This window comes from Gekko japonicus, unplaced genomic scaffold, assembly GCF_001447785.1.
Source record: "Gekko japonicus isolate JY-2015 unplaced genomic scaffold, Gekko_japonicus_V1.1 scaffold5485, whole genome shotgun sequence".
NCBI lineage: Eukaryota > Metazoa > Chordata > Lepidosauria > Squamata > Gekkonidae > Gekko > Gekko japonicus.
Window position 1 is genome coordinate 1 of NW_015162644.1, and position 21,478 is coordinate 21,478.

At 48.3% G+C, this 21,478-nt stretch overlaps 1 protein-coding gene across 1 annotated transcript in view; it reads right to left on the bottom strand.

Moving 5' to 3' along the window:
- Positions 1-7,204: 7,204 nt before the first annotated feature.
- The window catches only part of LOC107106377 (delta-like protein B), a gene marked incomplete at its 5' end in the record, with an annotated part of 41,692 nt that continues 27,418 nt past the window's right edge, over positions 7,205-21,478 (bottom strand). Inside the window, 2 exons of the mRNA XM_015406513.1 lie at positions 7,205-7,860; positions 19,738-19,954. Of these exons, the coding sequence (XP_015261999.1) occupies positions 7,205-7,860; positions 19,738-19,954 (873 nt within the window). The remainder of the gene's footprint in view (positions 7,861-19,737; positions 19,955-21,478) is intronic.

The window sequence follows — 21,478 nt, forward strand, 5'->3', positions numbered from 1 at the left end:
GTATTTGCTGATTTTTGGTATTTCCTTCTGAAAGGACAGGCAGAAGTATGGAGAGGGGTCCCTACTTAGTTTTATTCTCCTTGAAGTACTGATATACTCATTTCTATGTGCCCCTTTGTAAACTCCAAGAAATAAAAAGTAGGGAACAGCAGAAAGGCTAGCATTCGGGAGTCCGAGAAGGTACGGCAGGCTACATCATACAGCAGTGAGGCTGGCACTGAGGTGCCGCAAGAAAGGCAGGCAGACTTACTACAGAAACAGACATCTTGCCCACAGAACACAAGCAGAGGGAGAGAGAGAGAAAAGGCAGAACTGAGACTCCTGAGTGCCCCAAGACAGGCAGTCATTTTTCTTGCACATACTGGAAGACAGGCAGGAGCACACAGTAAGCAAGAACGAGTGGGAAACATCTGTGAGTATGGAGAGGGGTCCCTACTTAGTTTTATTCTCCTTGAAGTACTGATATACTCATTTCTATGTGCCCCTTTGTAAACTCCAAGAAATAAAAAGTAGGGAACAGCAGAAAGGCTAGCATTCGGGAGTCCGAGAAGGTACGGCAGGCTACATCATACAGCAGTGAGGCTGGCACTGAGGTGCCGCAAGAAAGGCAGGCAGACTTACTACAGAAACAGACATCTTGCCCACAGAACACAAGCAGAGGGAGAGAGAGAGAAAAGGCAGAACTGAGACTCCTGAGTGCCCCAAGACAGGCAGTCATTTTTCTTGCACATACTGGAAGACAGGCAGGAGCACACAGTAAGCAAGAACGAGTGGGAAACATCTGTGTGGAGAGGACGCTAGAGACTGCAAAGTGTCTGAAGTAAGCAAATTATAATAATACAGAAGCAGATATAAAGGATATAAGGGCAGCTATTCACAAAACACGAGAAGCATTATCAAAATGTTTTGTGAATAGCTGCCCGTTAATGAAGCATTGTTCATGTACATTATCTTAGAAGTCATAGAATCATAGAAAGAGTTAGAAGGGACCTTGCAGGTCACCTAGTCCAACCCCTGCACTCTGCAGGAGCGTAGGCGAAAGATAGCCCTACAACATACCCAAAAGATGGTTGTCCAGCCTCCGCTTAAAAATGTCCAACAAAGGAGCATCTACCACCTCCCGAGGCAGTCTGTTCCACTGCTCAACCACTCTTACAGTTAGGAAGTTTCTCCTGATATTTAGCTGGTAACGACTCCGTTGTAATTTCCACCCATTAGATCTAGTCTTGCAATCTGGAGCAAGAGAGAATAGATCTGCTCCATCTTCTACATGACAGCCCTTCCAATACTTGAAGACTGCAATCATGTCCCCTCTAAGCCTTCTCTTTCCCAGGCTAAACAGACCCAACTCTTTCAGCCTTTCCTCATAAGACTTGGATTCCAATTCTCTCACCATCCTGGTTGCCCTCTTCTGGACATGCTCGAGCTTGTCTACATCCTTCCAAAAATGTGGTGCCCAAAACTGGACATGGTACTCCAGGTGAGGCCTGACCATAGCAGAATAGAGTGGATACAATCCTTGTCCATACAATCCTTGTTTACCTCAGAAGACTGTAATCTTATTGCTCTGAACAGTCATTTTATTTAAGCAATTGCTTTAATTACTACTGAGGAAGATCTACGAAATGAAGTTACTATCTGGATTCTTTGTCTCTTTATGAATATCTTTGTTTTAGATGAAAGGATATATTGTATTTACCTTCTTGTTTTCTACATTGTATTTATATCCGTTTTTGAATTATTATGGCCCCGATCACACGGCAAAGTTGCCATGGGAGAGGCACGGATGGTGGGCGGATTATCCAGGCATGATCACACCCCAACATCTGGGAAGTGGAGTTCACCCGTGGCTTACCGCCGACAATGCGCCTTAAAAAACTAGTACCTCCAAGGTACTAGTATACGTTTGCCACGGGCTGCCTCCAGACGCCCGTGGTGCGATCGCGCTGGTGCGCGGCATTCCCCTCCGGTCCGTTGTTTACCCGCCGGCGCCGAGGGAAGGACCCGTGGTGTGCCGCCGGCGCGTCTGATCGCGTAATCGCGCATCAAACTGCACCGGGGCAATTAGCCACACCTCCCCCCCGCGATATCCGGCCTGTGTGACCAGGGCCTATAATTTGCATACTTTAGACACTTAGCAGTCTCTAGTGTCCTTTCCACACAGGTGTTTCCCACTTGCCCATACTGGAAGATAGGCAGTGAGGAAAAGAGCAATCTTATAGTCAATCTGAAAAAAAATTAAATTCCTATATGTTTTAGATCCCTAAAACTACAAAGTAAAAACAAAAAGAGGGCATTATCTGCCAGCTATGCCAGGCCATGACCATGACAGAGAAAAGAGGCAGAGCTCCTGACAACAGAAATGGGAGAATTTCACATTACCCAGTTTCACCCGGTTTCAAGCCGGTAATGATCCGTTTTGAAGTGAACTGGTATAGGGTTGCCATTTCACACATGGCTTTCCCCTTCCGGTAAAGAGCTGGATCTGAAGCGGTTTGCCATTTCAGACTGCACCACTTTTTCCCGCTTTCCCCCCGCCGTTTTTCGCCCGTGTGGGCGATCTCCGGCTTTTTTTTTAAACGTTTCTTTTAGAGCGCTATAGCAGTATAACAAAACACTCCATGCATTCCAATGGGATTGATATAATGCTATTCCGTTATAGCGTTATAGCGCTATAATGCTATAAACCAAACGTTCAAAAAAAAAAGGCGGTGATCGGCCACGCGGGCTAAAAATGGCGGGGAAAAAGCACATCGGCACTGGGAGAGGAAACTGAGGAGTACTTGGAAGTGGTTGACAGGTAAAACGCTTCAGCCCCGTTTCCTAAACGGGACAGAAGCGATTGTGTATGAAATGACAAATATATTCCGGAAGGGAATCGGTTCTCAAATGGTTCTGTCTGAAATGACAGACCAGAAACCGTTTGGGAACCATTCCTCTTCCGGAATATATCGCCTGTCTGCAATTCCCCATGCTCACACATGCTAGGATAGTGGCAGCAGAAAAGAACCCCCCTTAATGTACATCTATTATCACTTGCAAAATACTGTCTTCTTTTTTCTAGTATGCATATATGTTTTAGATTCCCATAAATACAAAACAGGGAGAGTGAAGTGGGTGTGTGAAGGGTCTCAGCCATGCATGTCTACCCATAAGCATTTTAAAAAGTCCACAAGATATAGCTCGCTTGCACCCGCTGGAATACAGCAAGTACAGCAGAGTCGGCTCCCCTTCTTCTACTATTCATATCACTTTGAACGTTTTGATCATTTGGAAAAGGACAGGAAAACCCTTGGTAATAGTAAAAATGGCATTTGTCAAAAGGATGGACACAGTCAATAGACAAGCGGAAATTGAAAAAAAAACTGTGACAAAGTAACGCTAATAATTCAGGGCTCTTTTTGTAGAAAAAACCCAGCAGGAACTCATTAGCATAATAGGCCACACCCAACAGCAAACCCATTAGCGTATTAGGCCACACCCCTGACAGCACCACTCATTAGCACATTAGGCCACACCCCCATGTTACCAGAAGTGTGGTTATCCAGCCACACCCACCTTTCCTTTCTTATTCTGTTTACCTTGCTTGTTGTCAAAACCCAGGGCTTTTTTTGTAGCAGGAACTCCTTTGCATGTTAGGCCACACACCCCTAATGTAGCCAATCCTAATGAGTTTCTGCTATTGGGTGTGGCCTATTATGCTAATGAGTTCCTGCCGGGCGTGGCCAACTCAGGAGCCAGCCGGAACTCCGTTCCTGTGCGTTCCTGCCCAAAAATAGCCCTGCTAATAATAGATTAAAGAGTCAAAATTATACAATAATGAAAAGGTGAACAATTTTGACTCATTACTGTTCATTTTCATTATTGTATAATTTTGACTCTTTAATATATTATTAGCGTTACTTTGTCACAGTTTTTTTCGATTTCCGCTAATAGTAAAAATGGCGCCAACAGAACTGGGAACTCAACCAGCTAAAAACCTTCCAAGAGAGACGTCTTCCAGACATTCTTCCAGTCAGCCCCACATGGAGAACTGAACGATAATCTAATTTTGGTTGTTACCCAGATGTTTTCCAGGAATGGCTGCAGGTGGCGAACCAGCCTATGAGACAGCTTCCAAGAAAACGAACATCAATTCAGAAAAAGCAGCAGTTAAAATCAAACAATTAGCAAAACTAGCAAGATAAACTGCCATGAAATAGCATTCGAACCCCCCCCAGTTCTGTATCTTTATGTAACATCACCCAAAGCGCAAGAAGACCATTATTCTAATTAGGCAAATGCTTTCCTAAAAGCAGAGTTTAGTGTCTGAAAACCAGCAGAGAGGTATTTAGATATGCCCTCCCTGGGATGGGAGTTTTATTCAGGTACAAGCTCCCCCTCCTCTGTGAAGACAGATCTGCACGTCCCCATCCCCCCAATAGCTAGCAACCCAAAACAGTCCAGTGGCACCTTTAAGACCAAGTTTTATTCAGGTACAAGCTCTCCCTCCTCTGCCAGGAAAAATTTGCATGTCCCCCCCCCCCAATAGCCAGCAATCCAAAACAGTCCAGTGGAGCCTGAGCGGTGGGTGTTGCCTTCTGACACACTTCCGGTCATGTCAGGGGGTGTGGCATATGCTAATAAGTTATGCTAATGAGCTCCTGCACCTTTTTTTCTACGAAATGATCCCTGCTCACCAGAATTAGTTTTTCTGGATAATTGGCAAAATGCGAACATCCCAAAAATAAAAAAAAGATCTCATACACTGCCTTTTGGTTACTGCAAAAAACCTAACTACATCCAAATGGAAATCTCCTAATGCCCCAAATTGCAACAACTGGTTTGATAAAATCTGGGACCCACTACATTATGGAGAAGATCACTGACCGACTGCAACAATCTGAAATATATCCTACCTAGACAGTCAAGTTTTAATGAGAAATGGCTCCCATTCTTGGAATATATCCTAAAAACAGAATGCCAACCATACAATCCAATGTATCTCACTCTTTTGCACTCATAAAGCACGCTCTATAATTTATTCACCTTCCTGACTAGCTATGAATACTTGCATCAACTCTCAGACACCGCACAAATTAGTTAAAAGCATATTACATACACTTATCACACTGAGTCTAGTTGAAAGTTTGCTAAAAAGTATTTGCTGATCTTACATTTTATAACAAATCTATAAGGGCAAAATGTGTTTAGTGATTTTGATATTACGATTCGTTCTTGATGTATATCGTTATATCTACCTATGTTCAATGCTCCCTCTAAGCTGTGGAGTCCTGTGAGCAAAAATTCTACTTTGGGAGCTCCTGGCATTAAAGTTGGGAGCGAGTGATTAGGCTACTGCATGAATTAGCTGGCTCTGGAGCCCTCCTTCCTGAGCTGAGACAAAAACTTGTGAGCCGGAGGCTAAAAAACTGTGAGCTGGCTCACAGTCTTTCGGAAAGTGTAAACTTTCCTATTTTCGTTTCTAAATCTGTGAAAAAAAAAAAAAAAGAAATTGGGGGGGGGGGGAGAAAAAGAAAAAAAGAAAACAAACACATATGCAAACAAAAGGGAAGGAAGGATGGATTTCACTAGGCTTGCCAATCTCCAGGTGGGGCCTGGAGACCTCCTGGAATTATAGCAGATCCCCAGACGACCAAGATGGGTTTCCTTGGAGAGCACAGCTACTCTGGAGGGGGAACTGTATGGCATTAACTGTGATAAATTCACTCCCCTCCCCTCGCCCTGCCCTTCCCCGTCTCTCTCCCACCAAACCTACAGGAATTTCCCAACCTGGAGTTAGCAACCCAAAGTCAAAGTCACTCCTGAGGCAGGTTTTCTCGCAGATTTTGCCAGATTATGATTGCATCCAAATTTCTGCGGGGGGGTGAAAGCTGGTATCTACAGCACCACTGCGATCTGTTAGGAACTCAGCATTCTTGACACGACAGTCACCCCAAGGGTGCATCCACCGCCCCGTAACACAATAATTGGGCATCGATTTGTAAACATAAGAACCTCAGAAGAGCCCTGCTGGGTCAGACCGGTGATCCATCTAGTCTAGCATCCTGTCTCACACAGTGGCCAACCAGGTCCTCTGGAGGGCCAACAGCAGGGCATGGAAGCTGAGGTCTTCCCCCGATGAGAACATCAGAAGAGCCCTGCTGGACCGGACCAGAGATCCACCTAGTCCAGCCTCCCGTCTCACACAGTGGCCAACCAGGTCTTCTAAGGGTCCAACAACAGGGCAGAGAGGACGAGGCCTTCCCCTGAGAAGAACATCAGAAGAGCCCTGCTGGACCAGACCAGAGGTCCACCTAGTCCAGCATCCCATCTCACACAGTGGCCAACCAGCTCTTCTAAGGGTCCAACAACAGGGCAGAGAGGCCGAGGCCTTCATAAGAACATCAGAAGAGCCCTGCTGGATCAGACCGTCTAGTCCAGCATCCTGTCTCACCCATCAGCCAACGAGTTCCTCTAGAGGTACAACAACAGGGCAGAGAGGCCGAGGCCTTCACCCAATGTTGTCTCCTCCTGGCACTGAGATTCAGAGGTTAACTGCTTCTGGATGTGGAGGTTCCCTTTAGTCACCACGGCTAGCAGCCCCCGGATAGACTTGTCCTCCGTCAATCTTTCTAGTCCCCTTTTAAAGCCATCTTGGCCTGCAGCCGTCACTACATCCTCCGGCAGTGAACCCCACATCTTAATCACTCGCTGTGTGAAGAAGTATTTCCTTTCGTACATCCTGCATCTACCGCCCATCGGCTCATTGTAAGAACATAAGAAGAAAATGAAACCACGAGCAGTTCTTTTCTTACCATGGGGTCTGTCTCCCATGCCACGGCCCGTCCTTTACCATTATTTAGAGTCTCTTCCCCCTCAGGGTTCCCAACCTCCAGGTGGTGGCTGGAGATCTGGGATTACAGTTGATCTTCAGGTGACAGAGGTCAGTTCACCAGGAGAAAATGGGATTACAGTTGATCTTCAGGTGACAGAGATCAGTTCACCAGGAGAAAATGGCTCCTTTGGAAGTTGGCCTCTCTGGCCATTGTACCTTGCTGAGGCCCCTCCCCTCCCCAAACCCCGCCCTCCCCATGTCCCACCTACAAAATCTCCAGATGTTTCCCAACCCAAAGCTGGCAACCCTTTTCACCCCAGCTTTCTAGTGACGCGAAAGAAAAAAGGCCCCTCCTCCCCAAACAGGACAGAGGAAGCGGACGCCCACTTACTTCTCCAGCTTCTTCTTGAAGATGGACTCGCGGCCCTGATCCAACAGCTTCCTCTTGCAGTTAAACTGGTCGCCGTTGAAGCGGCCATCCTTGTTCGACACCTTGAACCGGCCGGGGGCGATGAGGAAGCCCTCCCTCTCCTTGAGGTTGTTGATGGTCGCCAGGTCGTTCCGGACGCTGCTCTTCACGGCCTTGCGGCCTTGCCTCGCGTGCCGGAGCACGGCCACGGCGGCGCAGGCGGCCAGCACCAACGTCATGAGCCCCAGGGCGAAGGAGACTGCCAGGGCGGTGGGGAAAGGGCCCTCGGCCACCCGCTGGCTGCTGACCGGGGTGGGAAGCTGGACTTTGAACTCGCAGTTCGAGCCCATGTAGCCGGACAAACACTCGCAGATGTGGCCGGAGAAGTGCGTGTAGCAGGTGCCGCTGTTCAGGCAAGGGCTGGAGCCGCAGGCGTCCGTGCGGGCGCTGCAGTCCTTCCCGCCGTAGCCCAGGGTGCAGGAGCAGGTGTAGCTGTTGGGGCCGTCGACGCAGGTGCCTCCGTTGGCACACGGGTTGCCCGCACAGTCGTCGATGTTCAGTTCACAGCGGGAGCCGGCGAAACCGGGGCGGCATTTGCAGATCACGCTGCGGCCCAGGTCCAGGCAGTGCCCATCTGACGGAGAAGGGGGGGAACAGGTTACGGAGGGGCTGTCGTCGGGTTGGCATGAGCTCGGGTCGCCAGCCTCCTGGCGGGGCCTGGAGCTCTCCCAGAATTACAACTGGCCTCCTAGCTACGGAGATCAGTTCCCCCGGCCTGCTTTGGAGGGTGAACGCGGTGGGTTTATACCCTGTTGAGGCGCCGCCCCTAGCCTAATGCCACCCTTTCCAAGCTCTATCACTGAATCTCCTGGAATTTCCCAGCCCAGAGATCACAGAATCAGAGAGCTGCAAGGGACCTCCAGGGAAATCTAGTCCAACCCCCTGCACAAGGCAGGAAATCCACAAATGCCTCCCTCCCCCCCACACACACCCCAGTGAACCCTGCTCTATGCCCAGAAGAGGGCAAAAAACCCCAACCCTCCAGGATCCCTGGCCAAACTGGCCACTGTTTTTACTTTCATGCTTATTGTTTCTTTTCTTTTTTTAGAGTAGAAGAAAGCTTCAAAACTTTGTTCTGGGCAATATTTGGACTCTCAGAAGTTAAATCAGTTGTCATAAACTACAATCACAAGTTCATTGAGAACATCGGTTATGTCCTCTACGGTGTCTACAACGTCACCATGGTTATTGTTCTATTGAACATGCTTATCGCAATGATCAACAGCTCTTTCCAGGAAATTGAGGTAAAACTTGGCTGAGTTGTCTGAGGTCTTCTCATTGCACATTTTGTATTTTGAGAAATCCTATTTTGGGGGTGGGCGGTTCCCCCGATAGCTAGCAATCCAAAACAGTCCAGCGGAGCCTGAGTGGTGGGTGTTGCCTTCTGACACACTTCCGGTGATGTCAGGGAGTGTGGCATATGCTAATGAGTTATGCTAATGAGTTGTGCTAATGAGCTCCTGCACCTCTTTTTCTATGAAATGACCTCTGTTTAGAAATATTCCCTTTCCCCAGGGAATAGTACAATTCTCAGTATTTCTCAGTTCCCGGGGTCCTTTGTAAAAGGTAAAGGTAAAGGTCTCCCTTGCTCGAAAGCCAGTCGAGTCCAACTCTAGGGTTGCGGTGCTCATCTCCGTTTCAAAGCCGAAGAGCCAGCGCTGTCCGAAGACGTTTCCGTGGTCACGTGGCCAGCATGACTAAACACCAAGGCGCACGGAACGCTGTTCCCTTCCCACCGAAGCGGTACCTATTTATCTACTTGCAGTTTCTTGCTTTCGAACTGCTGAGCTGGAACTAGAGACGGGAGCTCACTCCGTCATGCGGCACCTGGGTCTCGAACTGCTGAACTACTGACCTTCCACAGCCTACAGTTCAGCGTCTTAACCACTTGAGCCAAAGTGCAGTACTCCCAAACCCATGATACTGGACAAGCTGGCTATTTGCGATAGGGAAAGTACTGTTTAATTATGCTTTATTCACCGCTTTTGACTGCAACCTGAATGTGAACTGGACCTACTTGAATAAATGTAAGTTTACCTGTTTTGCAGATAGATCCAGGTGGGATAGCCATGTTGGCCTGAAGCAACTAGGCAAAGCCTGAGTCCAGGGGCACCTTTAAAACCAACAAAGTTTTATTCAAGGTAAAAGCTTTCGTTTGCATGCACACGTCTTCAGATACAGCGAAACAGAATTTCCTTGATATGTAATGGTTGAGGAAATCCTGCTTCGCTGTATCTGAAGAAGTGGCCATGCACACAAAAGCTTCACCCTTGAATAACACTTCGTTGGTCTTTAAGATATATATATATCTTAACGGCAGCCAGAATCCTGATAGCAAGACGTTGGAAATCCAAAAGAATACCATCTATAACAGAACTTAAAAATACGGTGATGGGAATAGCCGAAATGGATAAGCTAAATACAACACTACAAAATAAACCAGAGGAACTTTTTTGGGACAGATGGAAATTATTTTATGACTGGCTGAAGATGAAAAAGATCAATCAAAACTGAATTTTTGCTAGTATGATATAAAAGTCGTTAAATGTGAAAGATGTAATGGATATTATAAGTTGTAACCGAAAGTGAAAGTGATATGATATGAACTTTTGTTACAGTGGAAAATGAAAATAAATAATAATAAAAAAGAATAACACTTTGTTGGACTCAGACTTTGCAAACGAAACTTTTGCAAACTTTTGCAAACGAAAGCTTTTACCTTGCAAACGGAAGCTTTTACCTTGAATGAAACTCTGTTGGTCATAAAGGTGCCACTGGACTCAAACTTCGTTCTGCTGCTTCAAACCTGCACGGCTACCCACCTGGATCTAAAATCAGTACAAGTTTGCTGTGTCCTTAAAAGCAGCCAGGCTTCAAAGGTATAACCAGTGAAAACGGCCCTGAATGGCTTCCACGAAATGTCCACACTTGGGAAGCAGTCCCGGGGAATGTACGAACACATAATCGTTGGGGCAGCCACCAAAACTCTTCTCTTAGCCCCTTCGCTGGCTCGACAGGATGGAATAAGCAAGATTAAATGACGCACTGACATGTGATGAGTCTGGAGCAGAGGTTCAGCGCAAAGGAGAAGCTCAGAGACTGAAGGCAGAAAAACGCTGTTCCCTTTAACATCTACAACCCGAATCAGCTGGTTCGTTTGTTTTAACCACAGTGTCTGGAATACAGAGGTAGAGTGCCTCTGAACACAGAGGTTCCGTTACATTTCCATCGCTCGTAACCATGGACAGATACCTCCTTCTCCATGAATTTTTCTGATCTGCTTACCAAGCATCTTAAGAAGAAGAGAAGAGATTGGATTTCTACCCCGTCCTTCACTCGGAATCTCAGAGCGGCTTACAAACTCCTTTCCCTTCCCACAACAGACACCCTGTGAGGTAGGTGGGGTTGAGAGAGCTCTTGACAGAAACTGCTCTTTTTCAAGGACAGCTCTTATCAGAGCTACGGCTTGCCCAAGGTCACCCAGCCAGGTGCAAGTGGAGGAGTGGGGAATCAAACCCCGTTCTCCCAGATTAGAGTCCGTGCACTTAACCACTACACCAAACTGGCTAAGCTAATGGGAAGAAGAAGAAGAGGAGAAGAGATTGAATTTATACCCTGCCCGTCACTCAGAGCGTCTTACAAACTCCTTTCCCCTCCCCTCCCCACAACAGACACCCTGTGAGGTAGGTGGGGCTGAGAGAGCTCTTTTGAGAACAGCTCTGAGAGAACTACGGCTTGCCCAAGGTCATCTAGCAGCTGCAAATGGAGGAGTGGAGAATCAAACTCAGTTCTCCCAAATTAGAGTCCGCGCACTTAACCATTACACCAAACTGGGCCTTATAACATCCTCTGCCAGTGAATTCCACACATGCATCCCATGAAGGATTTTGGTTTCGACACAGAGCTTCTGCCCATCAGTTTAATGAGGCCAGTATTGTTAGCCATTAGTCAAAGTCATGGTCTTCCCAATTTAACAGATGCCTCACAGCATTAATGAGGCTAAAAAGTCCCATTATTACAAGAGTGATACAGGGTTGTTCACCTCCTGCGAGACAAATTCATCCACTCGGCCCCATTGACCCACATTGTTGGGTTTAAAATGTTCCAGGCAGAGCCAAAGAATGCTGGTTGCTGTTTGAAGGGGAGAGAAAGGGTGGGCCTTTTATGTATTTATAGATTTCCGTATTAAAAAACAAGAATCTTGACTGTGGGAGGTTAACAGGGAAGGGTAGGGGATTATTATGGAAAAAGAAGAAGAGATTGGATTTATACCCCGCCCTTCACAACCCAAAGGTGTCTCAGAGCGGCTTACAAACTCCTTTCCCTTCCCCTCCCCACAACAGACACCCTGTGAGGTAGGTGGGGCTGAGAGAGCTCTTCACAGAAACTGCTCTTTTTCAAGAACAGCTCTTATCAGAACTGTGGCTTGCCCAAGGTCATCCAGCCAGGTGCAAGTGGAGGAGTGGGGAATCAAACCCGGTTCTCCCAGATTAGAGTTTGCGCACTTAACCACCACACCAAACTGGCCAATGTTGGATCAGGCCAATGGCCCATCCAGTCCAACATTCTGTGTCCCACAGTGGCCAAAAATACCAGGAGCCATCAGGAGGTCCAGCAGTGGGGTCAGGACACCAGAAGCCCTCCCACTGTTGACCCCCCCCCCCAAAGCACCAAGAAGGCAGAGCATGACTTGCCCCAGACATAAGAACATAAGAGAAGAAGAAGAGATTGGATTTATACCCCGCCCTTCACTACCCAAAGGTGTCTCAGAGCGGCTTACAGACTCCTTTCCTTTCCTCTCCCCACAACAGACACCCTGTGAGGCAGGTAGGGCTGAGAGAGCTCTTGACAGAAACTGCTCTTTTTCAAGAACAGCAGGAAGGAGGTCTCTTTTGTGCTGGGTCCATCAGAAAAGGCACAATCCTTAACTGGTGACTGGAGGAGGCAGCCATTTGACCATGTGCTGCCCCAGAGAGCTTCAGGTAATGACAACTCTGTAGAGATTTGTAACTCACTTAAGCTCTAGGAGCCTGTCCTATTTTAATATCTGATAGAAAGAGGGACAGAGGATTGGCATTTTACCCATTTCTTTTGGAATCCCTTTCTCAATCTGGTGCTGTGCTAAAATATGCTTGTAAACATTTTTTTTTAAAATAAATACTTTATAACTTAAGATGCAGGGAATGGTTCTCTGTACCACATAGACCTCCACTGTCGTAGACATACTATTTAAGAACATAAGAACATATAAGAAGCCAATATTGGGTCAGGCCAATGGCCCATCCAGTCCAACACTCTGTCACACAGTGGCCAGAAATACCAGGTGCCATCAGGAGGTCCAGCTGTGGGGCCAGGACACTAGAAGCCCTCCCACTGTTGCCCCCCCCCCAAGCACCAAGTAGACAGAGCATCACTTGCCCAAGACTGAGAGTTCCTATCTATACCTTGTGGCTCATAGCCACTGATGGACCTCTGCTCCAGATGTTTATCCAATTCCCTTTTGAAGCTGTCCATGCTTGTAGCTGCCACCCCCTCCTGTGGCAGTGAATTCCATGTGTTCATCACTCTTTTTTTTAAAGGCATGCCAGGGGGAAGGCAGGCATTTGGCAAATGGCTATTCCTCCAAGGGGCGCACAAGGCAGTAAATGGTCCCCGTGGTGAGCAGGCACTGGGCAGCGGGAGACACAGAGGCAAGGCCTCCAAACTTGGAAGGGGAATTGGGAGTCCTGACCCTCCCAGTGAGTAATTCCATACAAAGGTCAGGTGGTGGCGGCGGGTTACCAGAGAGAGCGAATTGCCTCTCCAGGCGTTGAGAAAACCTTGGAGGGCAGGGTCTGTGGCTGAGGTCATACTGGAGGTTTGGCACAACCTGGCAGCGCCTCTGTTTTCAGTTTAAATTGTTGTGGGAAGGGGCGACCAGACAGCGCACCCTGAAGCAGCTTTACTGCGTGCTGGCCCCGTGGTCGACCATCCAGATTATTGCTGCGGGAAAGAAGGAGGAAGAGGAGGAAATATAGAGACTTGGTGACGTTTTTACAACGAAAAACATCCCTTACAGATGGTTAGTCCTTGAAGGTACAATCTTCAAATTTATGGACAGGAAAGAAAAAAATTGACACGATTTTTTGCGCCTACATAGTCATCCATCAGGAGAGGTAGAAGCGGAGAAAGAGGACAGCACGAAGATAGCGAAGAAGAAGGAGCAGCAGCATCTTCAGGGGAGGACTCAGACTCCAAATCAGGGGCAGCTGCCCCGAAGACAAGTTACCATTTGAGAAAGCAAAAATTTTAAAAATGAGATGTTATTACACTCTGAAAGCTCTTATAATGTATGATTATAAATAAGTCTTATATCGCTTTTTAAGAAGTCAGGTGTTTAAAGTTATATTACCAGCATAAATGGATTCTTAGAGGACCACATTCAATGAACTCGAAAGGAATTATGAGCTAAAAGCTAAATTTGTTAAGCAATATGTATGACCACCATCTCTTGGGTTTTTAGTGGGTTTTTCTTTACTTTCTCCCATAGTATGTAGTTCCCTTCCCTAATTTCATTGTAGTTTTAATAGTTTGTACTTTATAGAAAATGCAAATAAAAAAATCCCCTACGGGGGGCACACACAGAAAAAAGATTATTGCTTGGGGTGGCTTCTTTTTCAAATTTGTCTTTTGCATATGCGCATAACTGCTTACTCGAAGCACTGCAGGAGGAGGCTGCCCTCCCACTCTGAAAAAAACTCATCTTTTCAATTAACCCCTTTGCCATCCTGTGTGCTGCAAAGCTGCAGGCAGAGGAGCCAGCATGAAAAAGACAAAGGAGGCTTCTCAGCATGCCTTCCTTTCCCCTACCCTTCTTGCCTCAGAGGACAGCTGAAAGCTTGTTGGTATGCACGAAGATGCGGTCATGAGCACCTCCCTAATGGGCAAAAAACGAAAAAGGAGTGAAAACGGAACAGAGCGATCAGACTTCCCAACCGGGTTGAGCTCGCACCAGGAGGATTCAGACATCCAGAAATGGAGTCCTGTGTCCAGTTTTGGGCACCACATTTTAGGAAGGATGCTGACAAGCTCAAGTGGGTCCAGAAGAGGGCAACCAGGATGGCGAGAGGGTTGGAGTCCAAGTCTTACGAGGAAAGGCTGAAAGAGTTGGGTCTGTTTAGCCTGGGAAAGAGAAGGCTTAGAGGGGACACGATCGCAGTCTTCAAGTATTTGAAGGGCTGTCATGTAGAAGAAGGAGCGGATCTGTTCTCTCTTGCTCCAGATTGCAAGACTAGATCTAATGGGTGGGAATTACAAGGGAGTCGATACCAGCTAAATATCAGGAGGAACTTCCTAACTGTGAGAGTGGTCAAGGAGTGGAACAGTCTGCCTCGGGAGGTGGTGGAGGCTCCTTCGCTGGACGTTTTCAAGCAGAGGCTGGACGACCGTCTTCCGGGTATGTTGTAGGGCTGTCTTTCGGCTATGCTCCTGCGGAGTGCAGGGGGTTGGACTAGATGACCTGCAAGGTCCCAGTTCCAACTCTAACATTCTATGATTCGATGAAGGCATTTTCTCCAGGTGAACTGATCTCTGTTGCTTGGAGATTGGTTGTAATCCCTGGGGATCTCCGGCCAGCAACTGGAAGTTGGCAACTCTATTCTTTCCATCCACCTCCTGTTGGGCCTTCCTCTTTCTTCCCTGCCGCCTTCCACGGTTTCCTTGCATGATTGTCTTTTCTATTTCATTTATTTATTTATTGTTTTCAATTTATATCCCGCCTTGCCAGGCGAGAACTGGCTCAAGGCGGCGTACAAACATTAAAATGCAATAAAACAGTAGGTGCAATAAAATACACACAAACCACCTACGTAACATCATAAAAAGGGTTCACAAAGACGGTGCAAGTGATGGCGGCATTCAGTAGACAATCCCATAGTGGAAGGCACTATACCCCACTGAATACCCTCCCCTCCCCAAACCCCGCCCCCAAAATCTCCAGGTATTTCTCAACCGAGAGCAGGCAAGGCTACTTAGTGTACCTGTGTGTGCCGACACCCACGCTGGGCATCTCTGATTCAAAGTTGGTGTCCAAAGGCACCTTTAAAGTTGGTGTCCAAAGGCACCTTTAAAATAAAAAGTATGGCAATCTGTGGACCGTCATTGACGTCATTAGCACAGCGAAAGGGTTAACTAACCGGACAAGGACGGGGCGCCCATTCTAGCACCCAGCGTTCTTTTCCATTCCTTTTGATTTCCTGTAACTTTTCTTTCACTGTTGATTTCCTGCGCTAATGGGAGGCGGGCCGCTTAACTGCAGAAATAAACAGAGCTCTGTGTTTTGGGAAGGGAAGGAACCCTTCGCGTTCCCAGATACAACAATCCGGGTTTCTCTGGCAACCGGCGAGGGCCTCTAACAAAGGAAGCCAGAGCCAAAACACAAAGCCAGGAACTGGTAAGTAAGAGGCATTGTCTACACCACAAACAAACTGGTTTAACCGTTATGAGACCGCCTCTGAGAATCCTTGCATGGAGCAGGTGGTTAAAGTCGTGGTCTAGGGTCTGGGAGAAAGGGTGAGAGGAAAGTCTAATGAAGGGCCAATATTAAACCTGTCATGTTTCTTCCCTAATTCAGCAACTGTGCATTTGGAACGAGACACATGATTTTCACTTTTTGAGGCCTCACAAACATCTTTGACTTGTGTCTTGCTGCTTAACCTTCCTCTTCCTCATCCAATATTCACTTATTGGTTATCTTATTGCCAGGGGTCATTTCCTGCAGAAGCGCATAGGTGCGGAACTCTGGCAGTAAAGAGCCCAGGGGGCGGGCACATGCAACAAGCCCCACCCCCTGCTCCAGCAGCCCTCAGTCAGAGCAAGAAGCAGCCAGGTAAGTTGCAGAGCCCCCCCCCCCAGCCCAAAACAGTCCAGTGGCACCTTTGAGACCAAGTTTTATTCACGTACAAGCTCTCCCTCCTCTGTGAGGACAGATCTGCGCGTCCCCCCCACCATAGCTAGCAATTCAAAACAGTCCAGTGGCACCTTTAAGACCAAGTTTTATCCAGGTACAAGCTTTCCCTCCTCTGTGAGGGCAGATCTGTGCGTTCCCCCACAACAGTCCAGTGGCACCTTTAAGACCAAGTTTAATTCAGGTACAAGCTCTCCCTCCTCTGTGAGGACAGATCTGCGCGTTCCACCCCCCCACAGCGCAGACACCCGAACAAACAAACAGATCAGCGGCACCTTTAAGACCAAGTTTTATTCAGGTACAAGCTCTCCCTCCTCTGTGAAGACAGATCTGCACACCCCCCCCCCCCAATAGCTAGCAATCCAAAACAGTCCAGTGGAGCCTGAGCGGTGGGTGTGGCCTTATGACACACTTCCGGTGATGTTAGGGTGTGTGGCCTATGCTAATAAGTTAGGCTAATGGGTTATGCTAATGAGCTCCTGCACCTCTTTTTCTACGAAATGACCCCTGGCTATAGGATTCCCTATTACTATGAATGGGAGTGAAAGCTAGACAATGAGAGTTTCAGGTGGGTGTCTGTATTGGTCTGAAGGCACCTCGAAGACCAACAAAGTTTAATTCTGGGGAGAAGCTGGATTGAAAACTTCATTTCCCACTAGAGAGCTCTGGCACTTCTTTTAAAAAAAAAAAGAGAGAGAGAGAGAGGGCTCTTAGTGCCACCTCTGGCACCCGTGCCATAGGTTCGCCACCACTGCCCTATATGGTCGGGGGTCTGTCTACTTGAGGGACCGCCTCTCCCCATACGTGCCCCAGAGAGCACTGAGGTCAGGGTCGCGAAACCGCCTGACTCTCCCTGGCCCGAGAGACGCCAGGTTGGCCGTTACTAGAGCCAGGGCCTTTTCAGTGGCGGCTCCACACTGGTGGAACAAGCTCCCGGATGACATCAGGGCCCCGCGGGACCTTTTACAGTTCTGCAGGGCCTGCAAGACGGAGCTCTTCCACCAGGCTTTCGAGTAGGAGCCGCCACTGACAAACGAGCCACCGGAACATACCACGGCCCTTATGATACACCGTTGGAAAGTGCCTTCCACGATGGGATTGTCTACTGAATGCCGCCGCACTGTCTTTGTGAACCCTTTTTATGATGGTACATAGGTTGTGTGTATTTTATTGCACCTACTGTTTTATTGCATTTTAATGTTTGTACGCCGCCTTGAGCCAGTTCTCGCCTGGCAAGGCGGGATATAAATTGAAAACAATAAATAAATGAAATAGAAAAGACAATCATGCAAGGAAACGGTGGAAGGCGGCAGGGAAAGAGGAAGGCCCAACAGGAGGTGGATGGACCGAATAGAGTTGCCAACTTCCAGGTGCTGGCCGGAGATCCCCAGGGATTGCAACCGATCTCCAAGCAACAGAGATCAGTTCACCTGGAGAAAATGCCTTCATCGAATCATAGAAGGTTAGAGTTGGAACTGGGACCTTGCAGGTCATCTAGTCCAACCCCCCGCACTCTGCAGGAGCACAACCGAAAGACAGCCCTACAACATACCCGAAAGATGGTCGTCCAGCCTCCGCTTGAAAACGTCCAGCGGGGCCTCTACCCCCTCCTGAGGCAGACTGTTTCACTGCTCAACCACTCTGACAGCTAGGAAGTTTCTCCTGATATTTAGCCATTATCGACTCCCTTGTAATTTCCACCCATTAGACCTAGTCTTGCAATCTGGAGCAAGAGAGGATAGATCCGCTCCATCTTCTACATGACAGCCCTTCAGATACTTGAAGACTGCAATTGTGTCCCCTCTAAGCCTTCTCTTTCCCAGGCTGAACAGACCCAACTCTTTCAGCCTTTCCTCATAAGAACAATAGAATCATACAATCATAGAACGCTAGAGTTGGAAGGACCTTGCAGGTCATCTAGTCCAGCCCCCTGCACTCTGCAGGAGCAAAGCCGAAAGAGAGCCCTACAACATACCCGAAAGAGGGTCGTCCAGCCTCTGCTTGAAAACGTCCAGCGAAGGAGCCTCCACCACCTCCCGAGGCAGACTGTTCCACTGCTCAACCACTCTGACAGTTAGGAAGTTTCTCCTGATATTTAGCCGGTATCGCCTCCCTTGTAATTTCCACCCATTCGATCTAGTCTTGCAATCCGGAGCAAGAGAGAATAGATCTGCTCCATCTTCTACATAACAGCCCTTCAGATATTGGAAGACTGCGATCATGTCCCCTCTAAGCCTTCTCTTTCCCAGGCTAAACAGACCCAACTCCTTCAGCCTTTCCCCGTAAGACTTGGATTCCAACCCTCTCGCCATCCTGGTTGCCCTCTTCTGGATGCACTCGTCCCTTCTTTAGAAGGTGGGCTCTGTGGCATTGTACCCCACTGAGGTCTCTGCCAAATTCTGCCCTCCTTAGACTCCACCCCCCTCCCCAATCTCCAGGTATTTCCCATCCCGGGACTTGCAATGCTAGGGAAGCCACAGCCTTCTGTTTGCAAGACCTGAGCTAGACTGTTGATGACAGGACACTTTGGAGGTTGTTAATGCATAGGTTCGTCAGAAGTCAAAGGTAACTCGGTAGCACTTAACAAACACATCCATGCTCCCTCAACAAACACACATCCATGCTCTCTCTAAGCTGCGGAGTCTTCTGAGCTACAATTCTACTTTGCGAGCTCCTGGCATTAAAGTTGTGAGCGAGCGATCTGGCTGTTGCATAACGTAAGTTTGCTCTGGAGCCCTCCTTCCTGAGCGAAGGCAAAAATCTGTGAGCCAGAAGCTAAAAAAGTGTAAGCTAGCTCGCACCCACTCAGCTTAGAGGAAACACTCCAATGTTCCCTCTAAGCTGTGGAGTCCTGTGAGCAAAAAGTCCACTTTGTGAGCTACTGGCATGAAAGTTGTGAGCGAGCGATCTGGCAGCTGCATAACTTAGTTTGCTCTGGAGCCCTCCTTCCTGAGCGAAGGCAAAAATCTGTGAGCCGGAAGCTAAAAAACCGTGCACTAGCTCACACTGGCTTAGAGGGAACACCAATCAGGATCTTCATAACACAGCCCCGAACACTGATAACCAGGGCTTTTTTTTGTAGAAAAAGTCCAGCAGGAACTCATTAGCATATTAGGCCACACACCCCTGACTGCACCACTCATTAGCATATCAGGCTGCACCCCCATGTTACCAGAAGTGTGGTCATCCAGCCACACCCACCTTTTGCTTGTTATTCGGTTTACCTTGTCTGTTGTCAAAACCCAGGGCCTTTTTTTGGAGCAGGAACTCCTTTGCATGTTAGGCCACACAACCCTAATGTAGCCAATCCTAATGAGTTCCTGCTGTTGGGTGTGGCCTATTATGCTAATGAGTTCCTGATGGGTGTGGCCAACTTGGGAGCCAGCCGGAACGCCGTTCCTGTGCGTTCCTGCCCAAAAATAGCCCTGCTGACAACACTCTTGTCAGATATCAATTAAATACATCCCCCCCCCCGGGACGGTGGGAGGGAGGAGAGACACAACTCACTGTTCAAACAGGGGTTGTTACTGCACCGGTCGATCTTTCTCTCGCAGTTGGACCCATGGTAGTTTACGGGGCAATGGCACGTGTAGCCGCCCGTCCGCTTCTCCGCACAGGTCCCGCCGTTGAAGCACGGCCCGTCGGCGCAGGTCATGGCGCTGACTTCACAGTTCTTGCCGTAGAAGCCTTGCGGGCAGGTGCATTTGTAGTTGTTCTCCAAGTCCTGCAAGAGAGGAAGAGGCCGTCATGCAATTGGGGCTTCCTGCCCAGGACGAGAGAGGTGGAGGCACCTTACTGAAAATATCCGGGAGCTGAGAATTCCCCCGTCACTGAAATAGAACTTGTGCCAAAGACATCCCCAGTAGATTGGCTCACCAATCTACTGCCACCCATTTTTTAAAAGAATGATAAGAACAGAAGAAGAGCCCGGCTGGATCAGACCAGTGGTCCTTCTAGTCCAACATCCCGTCTCACACAGAGGCCAGCCAGTTCCCCTGGAGGACCAACAACAAGGCACAGAGGCCGAGACTTTCTTAAGAACATCAGAAGAGCCCTGCTGGATCAGAGCAATGACCCATCTAGTCCAATCTCCAGTTTCGCAGTGGCCAGCCAGTTCCCCTGGAGGGCCAACAACAGGGCAGAGAGACTGAGGCCTTTATGAGACTATAAGAGCCCTGCTGGATCAGACCAGTGAGGGTCCATCTAATCCAGCATCCTGTCTTACATGGTGGCCAACCAGTTCCTCTGGAGGGCCAACAGCAGGGCAGAGAGGCGGAGGCCTTCACAAGAACCTCAGAAGAGCCCTGCTGGATCAGACCAGCGAGAGTCCACGTAGTCCAGCATCCTGTCTCACACAGAGGACAACCAGGGATTCAGAGGTTTACTGCCTCTGAACATGGAGGTTCCCTTTAGATCTACCAGCTATTAGGAGTCTTAGATAGTATCGTCATGTTTGTACAAGCAGGCAACCAGCAAAAATTACGTCTGGCAGCTCAGCTGTTGAGAACCTTACCTTAAAATTGCCCGTGCCCAAACAAACCTCAAGCCGAGAAAAAACAGCAAAAACAGGTTTCTAAAGAGCCAAGTTGGTACAAGGAGATTTGGTTCGGCTCGGCAACTTGGCTCCTGCAGAGCTCACCTTCCCTGCCAACATTTTGGCCTTAAGTAAGACCCAAAGCTCTTTGGACGAAATGGTGGCCGGCCAAAACAAGCTACCGGCTGGATGACCTTGGGCAAGCCATGGTTCTGATAAGAGCTGTTCTTGAAAAAGGAGCAGTTTGTCAGAACTCTCTCAGCCCCATGCCTACCTCACAGGGTGTCTGTTGTGGGGAAGGGAAGGGAAAAGGAGTTCGTAAGCCACTCTGAGACACCTTTGGGTAGTGAAGGGCGGGGTATCAGTCCAATCTCTTCTTCTTCTTACTGCACACAGTATCATAAGAACATAAGAGACGCCAATATTGGATCAGGCCAAAGGCCCATCCCGTCCAACACTCTGTGTCACACAGTGGCCAGAAATACCAGGGGCCATCAGGAGGTCCACCAGTGGGGCCAGGACATTAGAAGCCCTCCCACTGTTGACCCCCCCCAACCACCAAGATGACAGAGCATCACTTGCCCCAGAGTCCCTATCTATACCTTGTGGCTAATAGCCACAATCCAGAGACGACGTTGATTATGTACCTTGAGATTATGTACCTTGGTTCAAGGATTTTCTATTGAGTTGTGTATCATGTTGTAGTGCTTTAGA